The 20398-nt window shown below is 45.0% G+C and overlaps 1 protein-coding gene across 9 annotated transcripts in view; it reads right to left on the minus strand.

The window, feature by feature from the left end:
* LOC112254833 (calcium-dependent secretion activator 1) overlaps positions 1-20398 on the minus strand; it is a 164426-nt gene that overhangs the window by 59784 nt on the left and 84244 nt on the right. For all 9 annotated transcript variants that reach the window (XM_024427734.2, XM_042324622.1, XM_024427729.2 and 6 more), the window contains exons 4-6: positions 10393-10473; positions 9568-9801; positions 4501-4622 (exon numbers count right to left, since the gene is read on the minus strand). In XM_024427734.2, coding sequence (XP_024283502.1) covers positions 4501-4622; positions 9568-9801; positions 10393-10473 — 437 coding nt within the window. The remainder of the gene's footprint in view (positions 1-4500; positions 4623-9567; positions 9802-10392; positions 10474-20398) is intronic.

Raw genomic sequence — 20398 nt, forward strand, 5'->3', positions numbered from 1 at the left:
ATGTGTGTTTATGTTTTTGCGTGTAGTGTGTGGGCAGCGTGTGTACAGTGTATGTGAAGCCTGTGTGTGTGTGATGGTGTATGTGAATGATAAGCAGACACCTAGCTAGCAGCACGTGATGCTTGTCATTTCCATGAGTGCTGAATGGGGACTCTCTCCAGCTCCATTGAGATGCTGTATCCTAATCAGTCTCTCCCTGCCTGACTGCACTACAGTAAGAGCACACAGAGAGGCTGCTCTCCCCCTCTCTCTACCTCCATCTCCCCTCTCCTTTTCCCTCTCTTTCACTCTCTCCTCTACCTTTCCCCCTCTACCTCTCTATTTTCTCTCTCCCCTTTCTCTACCTCTGTCTGTCACCTGTCACTTTTTCTTTCCTTGTCTGTCCTTCATTCATCTCCATCTCTCTCGCTCTCTCCCTATTCTCTCTCTCACCTGAATTAAATGTATTGGTCACATACACATATTTAGAAGATGTTATTGTGGGTGTAGCGAGATGCACTGTGTAACAGTCTGATGGCCTTGAGATAGAAGCTGTTTTTTAGTCTCTCGGTCCCCGCTTTGATGCACCTGTACGGACCTCGCCTTCTGGGTGATAGCGGGGTGAACAGGCCGTGGCTCGCGTGGTTGATGTCCTTGATGATCTTTTTGGCCTTCCTGTGACATTAGGTGTCCTGGAGGGCAGGACGTGTGCCCCCCGGTGATGCGTTGGGCAGACCGTACCAACCTCTGGAGAGCCTTGCGGTTGTGGGCGGTGCAGTTGCCATTCCAGGCGGTGATACAGCTTGACAGGATGCTCTCAATTGTGCATCTGTAAAAGTTTCAGAGGGTCTTAGGGGCCAAGCCAAATTTCTTCAGCTTCTTGAGGTTGAAGAGGCGCTGTTGTGCCGCCTTCACCACACTGAGCTATAGTCAATGAACAACATTCTGACTTAGGTACACTGCTCAAAAAATAAAGGGAACACTAAAATAACACATCCTAGATCTGAATGAATTAAATATTCTTATTAAATACTTTTTTCTTTACATAGTTGAATGTGCTGACAACAAAATCACACAAAAATTATCAATGGAAATCAAATTTTTCAACCCATGGAGGTCTGGATTTGGAGTCACACTCCAAAGTGGAAAACCACACTACAGGCTGATCCAACTTTGATGTAATGTCCTTAAAACAAGTCCAAATGAGGCTCAGTAGTGTGTGTGGCCTCCACATGCCTGTATGACCTCCCTACAACGCCTGGGCATGCTCCTGATGAGGTTGCAGATGGTCTCCTGAGGGATCTCCTCCCAGACCTGGACTAAAGCATCCGCCAAGTCCTGGACAGTCTGTGGTGCAACGTGGCGTTGGTGGATGGAGCGAGACATGATGTCCCAGATGTGCTCAATTGGATTCAGGTCTGGGGAACGGGCGGGCCAGTTCATAGCATCAATGCCTTCCTCTTGCAGGAACTGCTGACACACTCCAGCCACATGAGGTCTAGCATTGTCTTGCATTAGGAGGAACCCAGGGCCAACCACACCAGCATATGGTCTCACAAGGGGTCTGAGGATCTCATCTCGGTACCTAATGGCAGTCAGGCTACCTCTGGCGAGCACATGGAGGGCTGTGCGGCTCCCCAAAGAAATGCCACCCCACACCATGACTGACCCACCGCCAAACTGGTCATGCTGGAGGATGTTGCAGGCAGCAGAACGTTCTCCACGGTGTCTCCAGACTGTCACGTCTGTCACATGTGCTCAGTGTGAACCTGCTTTCATCTGTGAAGAGCACAGGGCGCCTGCGAATTTGCCAATCTTGGTGTTCTCTGGCAAATGCCAAACGTCCTGCACGGTGTTGGGCTGTAAGCACAACCCCCACCTGTGGACGTCGGGCCCTCATACCACCCTCATTAAGTCTGTTTCTGACCGTTTGAGCAGACACATGCACATTTGTGGTCTGCTGGAGGTCATTTTGCAGGGCTCTGGCAGTGCTCCTCCTTGCACAAAGGCGGAGGTAGCTGTCCTGCTGCTGGGTTGTTGCCCTCCTACGGCCTCCTCCACGTCTCCTGATGTACTGGCCTGTCTCCTGGTAGCGCCTCCATGCTCTGGACACTACGCTGACAGACACAGCAAACCTTCTTGCCACAGCTCGCATTGATGTGCCATCATGGATGAGCTGCACTACCTGAGGCACTTGTGTGGGTTGTAGACTCCATCTCATGCTACCACTAGAGTGAAAGCACCGCCAGCATTCAAAAGTGACCAAAACATCAGCCAGGAAGCATAGGAACTGAGAAGTGGTCTGTGATCACCCCCTGCATAACCACTCCTTTATTGGGGGTGTCTTGCTAATTGCCTATAATTTCCAACTGTTGTCTCGTCCATTTGCACAACAGCATGTGAAATTTATGGTCAATCAGTGTTGCTTCCTAAGTGGACAGTTTGATTTCACAGAAGTGTGATTGACTTGGAGTTACATTGTGTTGTTTAAGTGTTCCCTTTATTTTTTTGAGCAGTGTATTTCTCATGTCCAGATCGGATAGGGCAGTGTGCATTGCGATGGCGATTGCATCGTCTAGGGTGTCAGGTAAAGTATCCTCTCAAAGCACTTCTTGATGTCAGAAGTGAGTGCTCTGGGGCGATAGTAATTTAGTTCAGTTACCTTTGCTTTCTTGGGTACAGGAACAATGGTGGAGATATTGAAGCAAGTCGAGACAGCAGACTGGGATAGGGAGCGATTGAGTATGTCCGTAAACACTAGAGCCAGCTGGTCTGCGCATCCTCTGAGGGATGCCGTCTAGGGCCGGCAGACGCTGGTTTGGGTATGTTTTAACAGTCACCGTGGGAACAATATCCCCTATACACTTCCTGATGAACTCATACACCGTGTCCGTGTAAGCATCAATGTTATTCTCAGAGGCAACCCGGAACATATCCTAGTTTGCGTGATCAAAACAATCTTGAAGCATGGATTCCGATTGGTCAGACCAGCATTGTATACACCTTTTGAATGGGTACTTCCTGTTTGAGTTTCTGCCTATAGAAAGGGAGGAGCAAAATGGAGTTGTGATCTAATTTGCTGAAGGGAGGGCCTTGTAGGCATTTCCAAAAGGCGAGTAGCAGTGATCTAGTGCTTTTCCTAAGCGCGTACTACAGTCAATGTGTTGATAGTTTGGTAGCGTTTTCCTCAAATTTGCTTTGTTAAAATCCACCGCTACAATAAAAGCGGCCTCAGGATGTGTGGTTTCCAGTTTGCATAAAGTCCGGTGTAGTTCCTTGAGGGCTATCATGGCATCGGGTTGAGGGAGAATATACACGGCTGTGACTATAACAGAAGAGAATTCTCTTGGGAGGTAATATGGTCGGCATTTGATTGTGAGGTATTCTAGGTCGGGTGAACAAAAGGACTTGAGTTTCTGTATGTTATCACAATCACACCATGAGGTGTTAATCATGAAGCATACACCCCCACCTTTTTTCTTCCCAGAGAGTTCTTCATTCTTGTCTGCGCGAATAAAATGAGAACCCAGTTGGCTCCATGGACAGGGATAGTATATGCCGAGAGAGCCATGATTCCGTGAAACAGACTATGTTACAGTCTCTGGTGTGTCTCTGGTAGGAGATCCTCACCCTGAGCTTGTCTACTTTATTGTCCAGAGACTGAACATTAGCGAGTAATACACTCGGAAGTGGTGGATGGTGTGCCCACTAGAAGTCCACTCCGAATACCTCTTCACGCCGGCTTCGACTTGGAGCAGCCTCTGGGATAAGTTAAATTGCCCTGGGGGGTATGAACAAAGGATCCAATTCGGGGAAGTCGTATACCAGGTCGTAATGATGGTGAGTTTCCACCACTCTGATATTCAAAAGTTATTTCCAGCTGTAATACTGTAAAGTTGCTTAGGAGCTAGAAGCAGAGCTGCCTTGTCTGTCGGCAAAATCAGTGTCAGAGAAGGAAAGAAGCAGGATGATGAGACCCTGAAATAGCTCACGCACTAAACATCACAAGAGAGAAAGACTGGCTTCATAGACACACTGTACTGTTACAGACTGTGTCCTTCATTACAGGAGACATGATCATGTTCGACACATTCACCTCCCATCATCATCATTCAGGCAGGGATGACGAAAGGCTGTAACCATGATGAACATGAACCAACTTACGGTGTTGGACCCTTAGTTCTAGTTTCTGGATGTATCTATATGGTTATACCCGTAGGTCAATGTGAGGTTTTCAAAGGAGAACCTTTTTGTTTGCTCATGACCTGAGATTGACTCATCATCGGACCTCCTTCTAAATCCCATGGAGACGGACTGTTCTAAACGGAAGATTACACTGTGAGCCTTCTTTCACAACTTGAACAGCTGACTCAGAAATCAAAGTGTGAAGAGAAGGTGACTACATTCAAATACCATGAGAACACATTAGTAAGTGGATGTTGAGCAAAGCCAGGTTGAGGTGAGAAAGAGAGAGAGAAAGAGAGACAAAGGCAGAGAGAGAGTCTGAGAGTAGGGTCTTACGTTGGCTTGGAGGCCTCGGCCTGGTCTGTCTGCAGTTTCTCCCCTCCCTCCACCTCCATAGTGCAGTACACAATCCTGTTAGGAGCCAGAGACTTCAGGCCCACCACCTCCATGATAACCACCTGAAGGGCACACACAAACAGCATGTTGTTAAACCACAGGTGTATTCAGTAAGGTTCACAATGTAGCAGAAATGTATTAAATATAGAGCTAACATTACTCTCTATTCTACATGAAAGACAACCATACTGTATCTGGTCTAGACAATACATCTGAGCGCTCTGCACATTCCTGAACGGGCCCCAGCCCTTTACACAACTACAACAGTCACCTTGACCTTGTTGATCAAAGGCAGAAACCCACATAGGTAAATGCATACAGAATAACCTCATAAAACCCCCATTAACAATCATTAGTCTAAAACTCATTATTACCCGTAGCTCTATTGGTCAACAACATTTACAGTATATCTTAAAGTACCTTAAACCAATGGAGCGTGCTGAGTGGAGGACGGCTCATAATAATGGCTGGAACGGCGCGAACAGAATGGCAACAAACACATTGAAATCATGCATTTGATGTATGATACCATTCCACGAATTCCACTCCAGCAATTATCAAGGTGCCCTACACACTGAGAGAAAGATGATAAAACAGAGACCTACTCAAGCAAACTGAAACTCATGATAATTAAAATGGGAAAGACAATGGGGGGCAAAACCCCCATCACTAAATTCCATGACAGAAGCTACAAATCAGGCCAGCCTCTCCAATCTATAAAGCAGTAGTTTCAGTTTTAGCACCATAACATCTTCTCTTCTCAACACTACAATCAACTGCTGGGAGGGCAACCTGGACTCAGGGGTAGACGTAACATAGTAAATGTAAATCCGAGACACTCTAATTAGTATGATATGCTACATTTCGTATGGTATGTATTAATCGACCGATTAATCGGACTGACCGAATTATTAGCGCCGATTTCAAGTTTTCATAACAATCGGAAATCTGTATTTTTGGGTGCCGATTTGCCGATTTCTTTATTTGTTTATTTTCAATTACATTTTTTTATACCTTTATTTTATACATTCTTATTTTCAATGACGGCCTAGGAACGTTGGGTTAACTGCCTCGTTCAAGGGCAGAATGACAGATTTTCACCTCGTCAGCTCGGGGGATACAATCTTGCAACCTTACAGTTAACTAGTCCAATGCAATACGACCTGCCTCTCTCTCGTTGCACTCCACAAGGAGACTGCCTGTTACGCGAATGCAGTAAGCAAAGGTAAGTTGCTAGCTAGCATTAAACTTGTCTTATAAAAAACAATCAATCATAATCACTAGTTAACTACACATGGTTGAAATTATCTAGATATTATCTAGCGTGTCCTGCGTTGCATATAATCTGACTGAGCATACAAGCATAGAAGTATCTAAGTATCTGACTGAGCGGTGGTAGGCAGAAACAGGGGCATAAACATTCATTCAAACAGCACTTTTGTGTGTTTTGCCAGCAGCTCTTCGTTGTGCATTAAGCATTGCGCTGTTTATTGCTTCAAGCCTATCAGCTCCCGAGATGAGGCTGGTGTAACCTGAAGTGAAATGCGCGTGCTAATAGCGTTTCAAACGTCACTCGCTCTGAGCCTTCTAGTAGTTGTTCCCCTTGCTCTGCATGGGTAAGCTGCTTCGATGGTGGCTGTTGTCGTTGTGTTGCTGGTTCGAGCCCAGGGAGGAGCGAGGAGAGGGACGGAAGCTATACTGTTACACTGGCAATACTAAAGTGCCCATAAGAACATCCAATAGTCAAAGGTTAATGAAATACAAATGGTATAGAGGGAAAAAGTCCTATAATTCCTATAATAACTACAACCTAAAACTTCTTACCTGGGAATATTGAAGACTCATGTTAAAAGGAACCACCAGCTTTCATATGTTCTCATGTTCTGAGCAAGGAACTGAAACGTTAGCTTTCTTACATAGCACATATTGCACTTTTACTTTCTTCTCCAACACTTTGTTTTTGCATTATTTAAACCAAATTGAACATGTTTCATTATTTACTTGAGGCTAAATTGATTGTATTGATGTATTATATTAAGTTAAATTAAGTGTTCATTCAGTATTGTTGTAATTGTCATTATTACAAATAAAAAAATAAAAATTATCCGATTAATCGTTATCGGCTTTTTTGGTCCTCCAATAATCCAATAATCGGTATCGGCGTTGACTTCTAGTATGTAATCATTTGTGGATGTTTGCAATTGCAATTTATTGTGGCTAACGTGAGCTAGGTGGCTAGGTGATGAGATTCGAACACGCAACCTTTGGGTTGCTAGACTTTCACGTTATGCACCTAGTTTCATTTTTTACTTTAGCATTCTTCTGTCTTATGTAACGTACCAAATGTAACATATACTAATTTGAGTGTTCCAGATTTACATTTACTATGTTACATGTCTTTGAGACCAGGCTGGGGAGGGAGTGGTGTTAAGGATCAGCCCCTTTTTTTCTAATTTGCCTAAAATGACATACCCAAATCTAACTGCCTGCAGCTCAGGCCCTGAAGCAAGGATATGCATATTCTTGGTACCATTTGAAAGGAAACACTTTGACCTTTGTGGAAATGTGAGAGGAATGTAGGAAAATATAACACATTAGATCTGGTAAAAGAAAATACAAAGAAAAAAACAACCATTTTTCTGTATTTTTTTTGTACCATCTTTGAAATGCAATGGAAAGGCCATAATGTATTATTCCAACCCAGGTGCAATTTAGATTTTGGCCACTAGATGGCATCAATATATGTGCAAAGTGTTAGACTGATCCAATGAACCATTGCATTTCTGTTCAAAATGTTGTATCAGGACTGCCTAAATGTGCCTAATTTGTTTATTAATAACTTTTCATGTTCAAAACTGTGCACTCTCCTCAAACAATAGCTTGGTATTCTTTCACTGTAATGGCTTCTATAAATTGGACAGTGTAGTTAGATTAACAAGAATTTAAGCTTTCTGCCAATATCAGATATGTCTATGCCCTGGGAAATGTTATTGTTACTTACAACCTCATGCTAATCCCATTAGCCTACGTTAGCTCAACCGTCCCGCAGGGGACCCACCAATCCTGCTGCCAGTGCTAGAACTTCCTTCTCCTTAAGTAGCTAGGGGAACAGAAATGGCTCTTCTGAGTATATCGTATTCTCTTAGATTGTTCATCATAACCAGAGTTACTATAATGAGTTATTATGAAGTTTGCTATGAAATGTAAAAAAGGAGGTATTTTATTTCACTATATTACCTAGGTATACCTTGTGATCTGTTATTTCACTACATTACCTTCTTTGTTCATCTATTTTTTTCTTCTCTTTCTTTATGGCTGGAGGGCAACCTGTTTGCAATCTATACTGGGTATATATTCACAAGCGTCTCAGTATGAGAGCGGATCAGTTTTGCATTTCAAATCATAACTAATAAGAGGGAGAACCTGATCCTAGATCATTCAGCACCCCAACTCAGAGACTTCAGGAAACAGCAGAGGGAACACCCCCCTATCCACATCGATGGAACAGTAGTGGAGAGGGTAGCAAGTTTTAAGTTCCTCGGCATACACATCACAGACAAACTGAATTGGTCCACTCACACAGACAGCATCGTGAAGAAGGCGCAGCAGCGCCTCTTCAACCTCAGGAGGCTGAAGAAATTCGGCTTGTCACCAAAAGCACTCACAAACTTCTACAGATACACAATCGAGAGCATCCTGGCGGGCTGTATCACCGCCTGGTACGGCAACTGCTCCGCCCTCAACCGTAAGGCTCTCCAGAGGGTAGTGAGGTCTGCACAACGCATCACCGGGGGCAAACTACCTGCCCTCCAGGACACCTACACCACCCGATGTTACAGGAAGGCCATAAAGATCATTAAGGACATCAACCACCTGAGCCACTGCCTGTTCACCCCGCTATCATCCAGAAGGCGAGGTCAGTACAGGTGCATCAAAGCTGGGACCGAGAGACTGAAAAACAGCTTCTATCTCAAGGCCATCAGACTGTTAAACAGCCACCACTAACATTGAGTGGCTGCTGCCAACACACTGACACTGACTCAACTCCAGCCACTTTAATAATGGGAATTGATGGGAAATGATGTAAATATATCACTAGCCACTTTAAACAATGCTACCTTATATAATGTTATCGACTGTATCCTTATGTAATACATGTATCACTAGCCACTTTAACTATGCCACTTTGTTTACATACTCATCTTATATGTATATACTGTACTCGATACCATCTACTGTATCTTGCCTATGCTGCTCTGTACCATCACTCATTCATATATCCTTATGTACATATTCTTTATCCCCTTACACTGTGTATAAGACAGTAGTTTTGGAATTGTTAGTTAGATTTCTTGTTGGTTATTACTGTATTGTCGGAACTAGAAGCACAAGCATTTCGCTACACTCGCATTAACATCTGCTAACCATGTGTATGTGACAAATAAAATTTGATTTGATTTGAGACGCTATGTGAATATGGGCCCTGGTCTAGATTTATATCAAGATAGAAGAAAATTAAAGCATAAGCGCAAACACTCTGGGACTTCGGCATGGAATGTATCCATGTTCTAAAATAACCAATAGACCAATGAAAGTGCAAATCAGATATAGTTTATCAAAGGGCCGGCTGGGGTAAAAATCTGCTATATCATCATCATCACCACCACTACCACCACCACCACCACCACTACTACCACCACCACAGACCTCAATAGAAACAGTGTTTTCCTTGCCACAGAACACTGATACGTTGTAAATAAATAGGTTGATCATGTTTTTGATTACTTATCCTGCTTATAAAGACAGAGGCAGAGACAGAGGCAGGTGAATGGTAACACTGTATTTAGGATATTCTGTCATAATGCCAAAATGCTGAGGTTTTATCCTTCCTAGGCAGTGTTAGGGCAACATCAGAGTTGTACTTGGTTAGTGTTAGTGTTACTATTGAGATGGGTTAGGGTGATGGTCAGGGCTAGGGGTAGGGTTAGACAGGATTAGGGTACCTACTTCCAGAGTGAAGGAGAGCACCACGTCAGATTTAGACAGCGTGTTCTCGTCTTCCTGGCCCATGTCCATGATGGAGGTGTTGTGTCCTTTCTTCAGCTTCTGCAGTTTGAACTCCCCTCCCTTGGACACGGGCATGCTCTCCAGGTTGGCCATCAGCTGGTTCACTGATGCCTTTAGCTCCTCTATGTACATGTGCTCCATCTCCTTCGACACAAACTTGGGGAACTTGCCACCCTTTGAAAAAAAAAACAATTGACCAAAAATTGTTGTTCGGTTTTTACTAGATTTCATGTCAGCTTTGTTGACCAGTCATCCTGAAAAGGAAAGACACTTTACTTATAAAATATATCCAAATTGTCAACACTAATGTAAATGCTTGTCATTCAATAGATTAACAGATACTGTATGTAGCCTACAGTATTCATTGTGACGTAAAGCTGTTTCTAGAATAGGGAACTCGCATAGTTGATTCTTAGCCTACAAACTGAGGTTCTTATGTAGCTCAGCACAATGTTACCCGTGTGTTGATGTTGATCTACTGCGGTGTGTATACAGCTGTAGGATCTTACTTCAATCACCCTGACGCAGGAGAAACTTTTTTACTTGGAGTGTATTAAAAAGGCTTCTGAAGTTTGTCATTTCCAATTTGAAATTTCAAACTTGATTTTCCCTGAAAAATATATATATTTTTATCAACCCCTACAAAAATATCCATTCATTATAATCCACATAATAATTCACATTTCCTGCTGCTGCATGATTATTTTCCTGCTGTAGCAAACTGGCTCAAATTAAGATCCTACGTCTGTAGGCTATCAGACTCACCCTGGCAATCTGATCGGCCATCTGCAGGCGTCCATCCAGCTCCCGTCTGATCTGAGCAGCCTGCTCATCCAGGTTATCCAACTAGAGTAGGGTCAAACACAGAAGAGGCAGGAACAAGTGTTGTGCGCACATACTTAAAAATAAACTTGTCCCAGGAACTTGATTAGAGAGAATCATTATGCTCTCAAGTGTTGGTTTAATCAAGCAACGATTTGACCCCAACTGTGCCTTCTTCAGTACAACAGGAAAACGGGCCAACGAGATAGCTGAATCAGCCTGTGATGGTCTCACTGGTACCCAGGTGTGGTCTTGGATATCCATGACCTTGGAGCTATGTAAGCCTATAGGCATTACCTCACCCCTCACCACATTGTAATAATTCATGCAATATCCATTATGATTCTACATGGAATAAGAGTCGAATCTGTGTTCATAAAGTGTCTCAGGGTAGAGGTACTGATCTAGGATCAGGTCCTCCCTGTCCATGTATCTGTATTCAAGATCTAAAAGACAATACTGATGCTAGATCAGCAATCTTTGTGAATACTGGCTATGTCCCAATTATCTCTCCTTTCTCCCACAGTGTGCACTTTTTACTTCCCTTCACTGTTTTGAAAGGAAATTACTGTTTTAAGAAATATGGTGAAAACTCCCATAAGACCATGCCCCCACTAATTCAATTATTTTAGATTTTTGAGGGAAGTATTAAACGAGGGCAGGAGAAAGGGTTGGTTATTGGGACACACAACAAGGAGAGAGGACATCACCACTGAGCTGGGTAATCAATACATTCTCCATTATGTTCCTAGATGACCCCGAACAGGATGGGATCGGAGGGTTACAGGTCAACATCCATCTCCCATGTTGATGATTTATCTCTTTTGATCTCAGGATGGGTGATTAGATTCACACTGTCAATAAATACTGTGTTGTTATTCGGATATAAGGCTGACTTTACTTGAAGGGCCACTTTCCCAGACAGATTAAACTTAGTCATGGACGGAAAAGCTCTTTCCATGGGGAATCTGGAGAGCCGGCCATAGGTTTCTGTGTAGACAGAGAGGGCATAGCTCTAGTAATTGATACAATATCAAATCAAATCAAATTGTATTAGTCACATGCACCGAATACACCAGGTGTAGACCTTACAGTGAAATGCTTACTTACAAGCCCTAACCAACAATGCAGTTATAAAATACGAATAAGAATAAGAAATAAAAGGAACAAGTAATTGAAAAAAAATCATTGGTGCTCCCAAGCGGGGCAGTTGTCTAAGACACTGCATTTCAGTGCAAGAGTTGTCATTGCCGTACCTGGTTCGAATCCAGGCTGCTTCACATCCGGACATGATTGGGAGGCCCATATGGTGGCACACAACATCCGGGTTTGGATGGGGTAGGCCGTCATTGTAAATAAAAATTTGTTCTTAACTGACTTGCCAAGTTAAATAGAGGTTAAAAGAAAAAAAAGATCAGTAGTAAAATAACATTAGCGGGGCTATATACAGGGGGTACCAGTACAGAGTTAATGTGGAGGCTATATACAGGGGGTACCAGTACAGAGTTAATGTGGAGGCTATATACAGGGGGTACCAGTACAGAGTTAATGTGGAGGCTATATACAGGGGTACCAGTACAGAGTTAATGTGGAGGCTATATACAGGGGGGTACCAGTACAGAGTTCATGTGGAGGCTATATACAGGGGTACCAGTACAGAGTTCATGTGGAGGCTATATACAGGGGGGTACCAGTACAGAGTTCATGTGGAGGCTATATACAGGGGTACCAGTACAGAGTTAATGTGGAGGCTATATACAGGGGTACCAGTACAGAGTTCATGTGGAGGCTATATACAGGGGGTACCAGTACAGAGTTCATGTGGAGGCTATATACAGGGGTACCAGTACAGAGTTCATGTGGAGGCTATATACAGGGGGTACCAGTACAGAGTTAATGTGGAGGCTATATACAGGGGTACCAGTACAGAGTTCATGTGGAGGCTATATACAGGGGTACCAGTACAGAGTTCATGTGGAGGCTATATACCAGTACATGTGGGGTACCAGTACAGAGTTAATGTGGAGGCTATATACAGTTAATGTGGGGTACCAGTACAGAGTTAATGTGGAGGCTATATACAGGGGGTACCAGTACAGAGTTAATGTGGAGGCTATATACAGGGGTACCAGTACAGAGTTAATGTGGAGGCTATATACAGGGGTACCAGTACAGAGTTAATGTGGAGGCTATATACAGGGGGGGTACCAGTACAGAGTCAATGTGGAGGCTATATACAGGAGGTACTGGTACAGAGTCAATGTGGAGGCTATATACAGGCGGTACCAGTACTATATACAGGAGGAACCGGTACAGAGTCAATGTGGAGGCTGTATACAGGAGGAACCGGTACAGAGTCAATGTGGAGGCTATATACAGGGGGTACCAGTACAGAGTCAATGTGGAGGCTATATACAGGAGGTACCGGTACAGAGTCAATGTGGAGGATATATACAGGCGGTACCAGTACTATATACAGGGGGTACCAGTACAGAGTCAATGTGGAGGCTATATACAGGAGGAACCCATACAGGGGGCACTGGTACTATATACAGGGGGTACCGGTACAGAGTCAATGTGGAGGCTATATACAGGGGGCACCAGTACTGTATACAAGGGGTACCGGTGCAGAGTCAGTGTGGAGGCTATATACAGGAGGTACCAGTACTATATACAGGGGGTACCGGTACAGAGTCAGTGTGGAGGCTATATACAGGAGGTACCGGTACAGAGTCAGTGTGGAGGCTATATACAGGAGGTACCGGTACAGAGTCAATTTGGAGGCTATATACAGGGGGTACCAGTACTATATACAGGGGGTACCAGTACAGAGTCAGTGTGGAGGCTATATACAGGAGGTACCGGTACAGAGTCAATGTGGAGGCTATATACAGGAGGTACCGGTACAGAGTCAGCGTGGAGGGTATACAAAGGGGGTACCAGTACTATATACAGGGGGTACCGGTACAGAGTCAGTGTGGAGGCTATATACAGGAGGTACCGGTACAGAGTCAGCGTGGAGGGTATATAAAGGGGGTACCAGTACTGTATACAGGGGGTACCGGTACAGAGTCGGTGTGGAGGCTATATACAGGGGATACCGGTACAGAGTCAGCGTGGAGGGTATATACAGGGGATACCAGTACTGTATACAGGGGGCACCGAGTCAATGTGCGGGGGCACTGGTTAGTTGAGGTAATATGTACCTCAATGTAGGTAGAGTTATTAAAGTGACTATGCATAGATAATAACAGAGTAGCAGTGGCGTAAAAAGACGGGGGGGTGGTAATGCAAATAGTCTGGGTAGCCGTTTGATTAGATGTTCAGAAGTCTTATGGCTTGTGGGTAGAAGCTGTTTAGAAGCCTCTTGGACCTAGACTTGGGGCTCCGGTACCGCTTGCCTTGCGGTAGCAGAGAGAACAGTCTATGACTAGGGTGGCTGGAGTCTGACAATTTTAGGGCCTTCCTCTGACACCACCTAGTATAGAGGTCCTGGATGGCAGGAAGTTTGGCCCCAGCGATGTACTGGACCGTTCACACTACCCTCTGTAGTATATCGCTGATCGCAGGATCAGTCGTTGGATTCATGTGTAAATAAGTACTAAGACTGCATGTAGGCCTACTGTACACGAGGGTTGTGGGGAATTCCATTTCAGTTGAGTCAAAATGTCAATTGACTTCCTGAATTGACTGAATAGAAACGGAAATGACCTCTATCCTGATGTATCCTGTGTCGACTTGACTGATAAAAATAAGTCCTTGAGAGTTTCGAGAGGTTCTACTTTCGATTGTAGGTTGAGAGAGTCATTCATGAATATGAATATAGAGCAAATGTGGCTAAACAGTGTGTGTGTTGTGTGTGTGTGTGTGTGTGTGTGTGTTTGTGTGTGTTTTTGTGTGTATATATGGTACATATGCAATAACTCTTTAAATCCCTATAATGGAGAGCCACACTCCCTGAAACTAGCATTGTGACATGTCTACCCTCCAGCCCACCCACAGCCCGCCCAAAGCCTGCCCACACAGAGTAGCATCAACGTGATGTCTAAGCCAGGTTGGCCCTGTAGAGAAGTCACTTCCAGTCCTGTCACACATGCAGTGTGCCTTCACCCGCCCACTCACACATAGTCATATACACACACACACACACACACACACACACACACACACACCGTTCAAGGGCTCCATGGTACTGCCACGAAGCTGAACCGGAACACCACCGCCCTGCAGCGCTGATGCACATCCACATGGAGCAGCATTCGCGCTCCAGAGAACAACTTTCTAGTGATGTACAGGGAGGGCTGATAGCTACTACACACTGCTGCCTGCACTCCACTTACAGAGAACATGTGCAGAGGGCATAGAGGTGGACCTTCCTCTTTCTGTGAAGACAAATAGGCTAAACCAGCCCTGTTGACAAAACAGGTGGTCTAATGGCAATGTCATGTTACTGTGATGCTGCTGAGCGGTTGTGTTGTGGCAAACCCCAGCTCTGTAACGTTACCGCTATAGGGTGAAGGGAGGAAAATGTCTGCATGTACCCACAAGAGAAGAACTAGTGTGTGTGTGTTTGTTTGTGTGTGTTTGTGCGTGTGTGTTTGTGTGTGTATGTGCCTGCATGCATGCCTGCATATGTGTGTGTGTGTGATTTCAATTACAGAGGCCAGGGGCTAACTGAATCACTCAAGCATGACCTCAGGCAGGCTCACAACAACCTGATCACGTGACCCAGGCATCCAAGGCCCTAATGGACACTGGTGGTGGTGACTAAGGTGTGGCATTGTCTTGAACTTAAACACTGACTAAAACCAATAGAAATGGAAGTGCTAGAATAGAAAATTCCCATTGTAGTCAATGGGTCCGTAATTCTATGAATAAACCATCTCTTTGTTCATGCAGCTGTTAGACAACTTTGTACTGACTGACATCATAGACAGAATAAAAAGCATTGAAATATAATCTAATCAATCCTAGATTCTATTTCTATTATCAAAATAACATTCACCTTGGCCATGTTAAGGAAATAAGGGATTGTAGTTAATTGGAGGGTTCTGTAAGTTTTCATTTCCAAGGTGACTAAGACCTGCACAAACTTAATCAATGAAAAACACAGTGATTCAGAAATAAAATCTACATTAGTCTGTAAGAGACGCCTGACTTCAAGAGCAGTCACCGAGAGATGACCTTGGTGTTTAGAATAATGTTCCAGTCGCTATTTCAAATCTAATCAAATTTTATTTGTTACATGCGCCGAATACAACAGGTGTAGACGTTAGAGTGAAATGCTTACTTACTAGCCCTTAACCAACAACGCAGTTTTAAGAATATACCTTTAAAAAAAAGGAGGAGATAAGAAAAACTAATAACTAAAGAGCTGCAGTAAATAACAATAGCGGGGCTATATAGAGGGATCCTGTGTGGGAGCTATCTTGGGTTGGTTCTGGTTAGATAGATAAAAGCCATCTGAAGGAGGACAGAGAGTGAAGCCTGGCATCTGTTTGCCTAGTTTTCTGTCCCAGAGTAATGAAAAGCAGAGGAATTCACAGCCTCCCTTACATCAATAATGAATGAAGACATATACCTTATATTAGCTGACACAGGCAAAGAAAGTAGTGGAGGGCTGAGAGCTTGGTCTCTCTCTCTCTCTCTGGCAAAAGCAGCATTGTTCATCTTTCAGCAACATTAATGCTGTGACTCACTGCCAACCGCTGTGATGTCCCTGACTGTGTCAGTCTGCCCACCCGCCTTACTGAGTCCACAGCACACACCCTGCAAACTGGGACCTTCCAGACAGACAGACTGGCTTGGTCTTGCACATGCTGGAAAGTATTGCATGTTAAGCGGAAGAGATGGAGGACAGAGCGGTAGAGGATAGGGCTATTATGTTGTATATTGACTGTAGAGTTATGGGGATTTATAGGTCTATAGTGGACTTTTTCATATGGTCTTTCTACTGTAGAATCACAGGCACGCCACACTCTTAGAAAAAAGGCTTCCAAAAGGGTTCTTTGTCTGTCCCCATAGGATAACTATTCATTCTGGTTCTAGGTACTACCCTTTTTGGTTCCAGGTGGAACCCTTTTGGGTTCCATGTAGAGCCCTCTGAGGAAAGGGTTCTACATTGAACGTAAAATGGTTCTACTTGGAACCAAAAAGGGGCTCTTCAAATGGTTATTCTATGAGGACAACCGAAGAACCCTTTTAGGTTCTAGATAGCACCTTTGATATGTAGTGCATTGTGAGTGATTTTCCATCACGGATGTTACAGAGAATAAGGGTTGTTTGGTGTGTCTCTGACCCCAATCTGAGAGCAAATCATCCATCCAGGCAGGAGAAGCTCCAGCGTGGCCGCTCCTGCTGAGTGGGCCTACTGATGTGATGTCTGGTAGGGGGTCTAGAAGCCCTGTCTCAGTCTTCTGCTGCAGAGACATGGCTAGTGTTGACTTCTCCTCTCCTCTCCTCTCCTCTCCTCTCCTCTCCTCCTCCTCCTCCTCTCCTCTCCTCTCCTCCTCACCCCTGCACTCTGTCCCATATTTCACCTATTCCTACTACATTAACAGGCCTAGTGCGTCTCTGAGGCTTTACTGTATTGATTCCCTGCTCCTTCCAGCAATCCCCTTAAAGAGAGAATGAGCTGCTACCACTGTGGAAGGGAGGGGGGCTTTAAGTGAAAGCTGCTGAACAGATGGAGTGAAGGAAGGGGGTGGGGCTGGAGAGAGAAAGAGAAGGGAGAGAGAGATGGAGAGAAGGACCAAGAAAGAGAAGGGGGAAGAGAAAGGGGGAATACAGAGAGGGACAGAGGTAGAGAGAGAGTATGGGGAAAGAGAGCAATAGGAGGGAGAAGGGGAGAGAGAGAGTATGGGGAAAGAGAGCAATAGGGGGAGGGGGAGAGAGAGAGTATGGGGAAAGAGAGCAATAGGAGGGAGAGGAGGAGAGAGAGAGTATGGGGAAAGAGATCAATAGGAGGGGAGGGGGAGGGAGAGGGGGAGAGAGTATGGGGAAAGAGAGCAATAGGAGGGAGAGGGGGAGAGAGAGGGAGAGAGTATGGGGAAAGAGAGCAATAGGAGGGAGAGAGAGAGTATGGGGAAAGAGAGCAATAGGAGGGGGAGGGGGAGAGAGAGTATGGGGAAAGAGAGCAATATGAGGGAGAGGGGGAGAGAGAGTATGGGGAAAGAGAGCAATATGAGGGAGAGGGGGAGAGAGAGAGTATGGGGAAAGAGAGCAATAGGAGGGGGAGAGAGAGAGTATGGGGAAAGAGAGCAATAGGAGGGAGAGGGGGAGAGAGAGAGTATGGGGAAAGAGAGCAATAGGAGGGGGGGAGAGAGTATGGGGAAAGAGAGCAATAGGAGGGAGAGGGGGAAAGAGAGCAATAGGAGGGAGAGGGGGAGAGAGAGAGTATGGGGAAAGAGAGCAATAGGAGGGAGAGGGGGAGAGAGAGCAATAGGAGGGAGAGGGGGAGAGAGAGAGTATGGGGAAAGAGAGCAATAGGAGGGAGAGGGGGAGAGAGAGAAAAGGGGGAGACAGCTTGAAGTACACTGATGGATCTCACTTAAATAATCAAGGAAACAGCATGAACCAGTCCTCTCTTCAGATTGAAAAGGGAAAATAAAGCTACTCTCTGGATGAGGTCTGGCCATCCCGTTTATAAGATCCCCACAATCCTAACGGCAGTAAAAAAAGAAGCAATAACTACAATAATTGGGATTCTGTATTTAATTCAAGTATTGGCTATACTATGGATGTCTGTTTAATATGATTGTGTTTTGGTAATGCATCCTCTTACCAGTATAACAGTCTGTATTCCTTCTCCATATAAATAGAAAAGATATCAGTGTGTACAGTACAGTAGTGTATGTTAGGAGTGTTTGGGCCACTGTGCAGCACCCACCCTGCCTGCTGTTTTTCACAGACTACATTCCAATGGCACCCTATTCCCTCATAGGGTGTCATTTGGGATGAATTTGGGATGAATTCATAGAGTTCCTGGTTAGTAGACCACATAATAGAACTTTGCCACCAGAAGTTCTGCTCTGCCTTTGCACTGTCAGGACTTCAGCCTTTCAGAGCGTCACACACACTGCCTATTAGGATTAAATACATTTCTCAGACTGGCTTCATGGAATTTACCCAGGATTCACCCAGGCAGTGCAGAGCCATTACTGTGTGTGTGTGTGTGTGTGTTTGTGTGTGTGTGTGTGTGTGTTCGAGTGGTTGAATTAAATGTTTTCCCTGATGCTGTCTGCTGCTTGCCTGTCCATCTAAGTGTGCTGTGCTGAACTGTGGGGCTCTAAGGGACTGGTGTGTGGGTGTCTGTGTGTGGGTGTCTGTGTGATTGTGCAAGTGTGGTGTGAACGTGTTTGTGTGGTGTGTGTGTATCTGGGTGTGTGCGTAAGTACGTGTGTGTGTGTATGTATCTGGGTGTGTGTGTATCTGGGTGTGTGTGTATCTGGGTGTGTGCGTCTGTACGTGTGTGTGTGTGTGTGTGTGTGTGTGTGTATATGTGTGTGTGTGCGCGCGTGCGTGCGTATGTGTGTGGTACCGGTGTGTGAGGCTAAGGCTAGCGACCTCTGACTGGACGGCATAGTGCAATCCAAGCAGAACTGTCACAGTCACAGAGGGATGGAGAGAGGGCCACGGCTCCCTGGAAAGGCCAACAGCAGAGCAGCTTGTAGATAGCTGTCTTTGTCTGACTGCATCCTGACAACACAAGGACTTGGTCACGTCTGTCTGCTAGTCTAGACATCCAGAAACGAAGACATCCAATTTAGATTAACTGAGCACGAGCACAATGAAAAATCCAAGGTTATTTTTCTTTAATTTGTTTATTTCAATAAACCTTAGATGTGAGTGAATCTACTGGATAAATTGCAGGTGCTGATGTTGTTAGTAGTTTTGAAGGCTGTAAGAACTGTATCTCAGTGACAGAACAGTGACGTATGGTAGATCAGTTATATGGGCAGTGAGTGGTTTTGGGGGGTTATGTGTGATTGGTGTTGGAGGCAAAGATGACAAACGCAGGTGACCTTCATTTCCCCGTTATCACCCCTCTGAGAGTGTCAGTCACAGAGGTGGTCTGGTCTGCAACACAATGGGGGGTGCCTGGGGACACGTTAATGAAAGGGCAATCTGACACCCCTCACGGAGACCCTACACAGCCCCACAATCTCCATCCAGGGGTGGCAGGTAGCCTAGTGGTTAGATCGTTGGGCCAGTAACCGAAAGGTGGTTAGATCGAATCCCCGAGCTAACAAGGTAGAAATCTGTCATTCTTCCCCTGAACAAGGCAGTTAACCCACTGTTCCTAGGCCATCATTGTAAATAAGGTGTTCTTAACTGACTTGCCTAGTTAAATAAAGGATAAAATAATATATATATATATATATATACTCAGCCCAGCCTAAAGATCACTGCTGTCAACAGCACAACACACGTGGGACACACACACACGCCCAGCCCTGGCTAAAATGTAACGTTCCCTCAGCGTTAGTGAAAGTGACAGCCACACTGCAGCGAACACAGAGGTGAAGCTGCCTGAACGTTAGCCGAGACTGAGAGTAGGTCAGGGGTGACGGAGATGAGGGGTGACAGGATGGGTGTAGTTAGATAGGATTGGTGATGAGGGGTGTCAGGGTGGGTGTAGTTAGATAGGATTGGTGATGAGGGGTGTCAGGGTGGGTGTAGTTAGTTAGAGAGGCTTGATGAGTAGAGGTGATGAGGGGTGACAGGATGGGTGTAGTTAGGTAGAGAGGCTTGATGAGGGGTGACAGGATGGGTGTAGTTAGTTAGAGAGGCTTGATGAGGAGAGGTGATGAGGGGTGACAGGATGGGTGTAGTTGAGGTTTGATGAAGAGAGGTGATGAGTGGTGACAGGATGGGTGTAGTTAGTTAGAGAGGCTTGATGAGGAGAGGTGATGAGTGGTGACAGGATGGGTGTAGTTAGTTAGAGAGG

Source organism: Oncorhynchus tshawytscha, linkage group LG07 (genome assembly GCF_018296145.1).
Source record: "Oncorhynchus tshawytscha isolate Ot180627B linkage group LG07, Otsh_v2.0, whole genome shotgun sequence".
Lineage (NCBI taxonomy): Eukaryota > Metazoa > Chordata > Actinopteri > Salmoniformes > Salmonidae > Oncorhynchus > Oncorhynchus tshawytscha.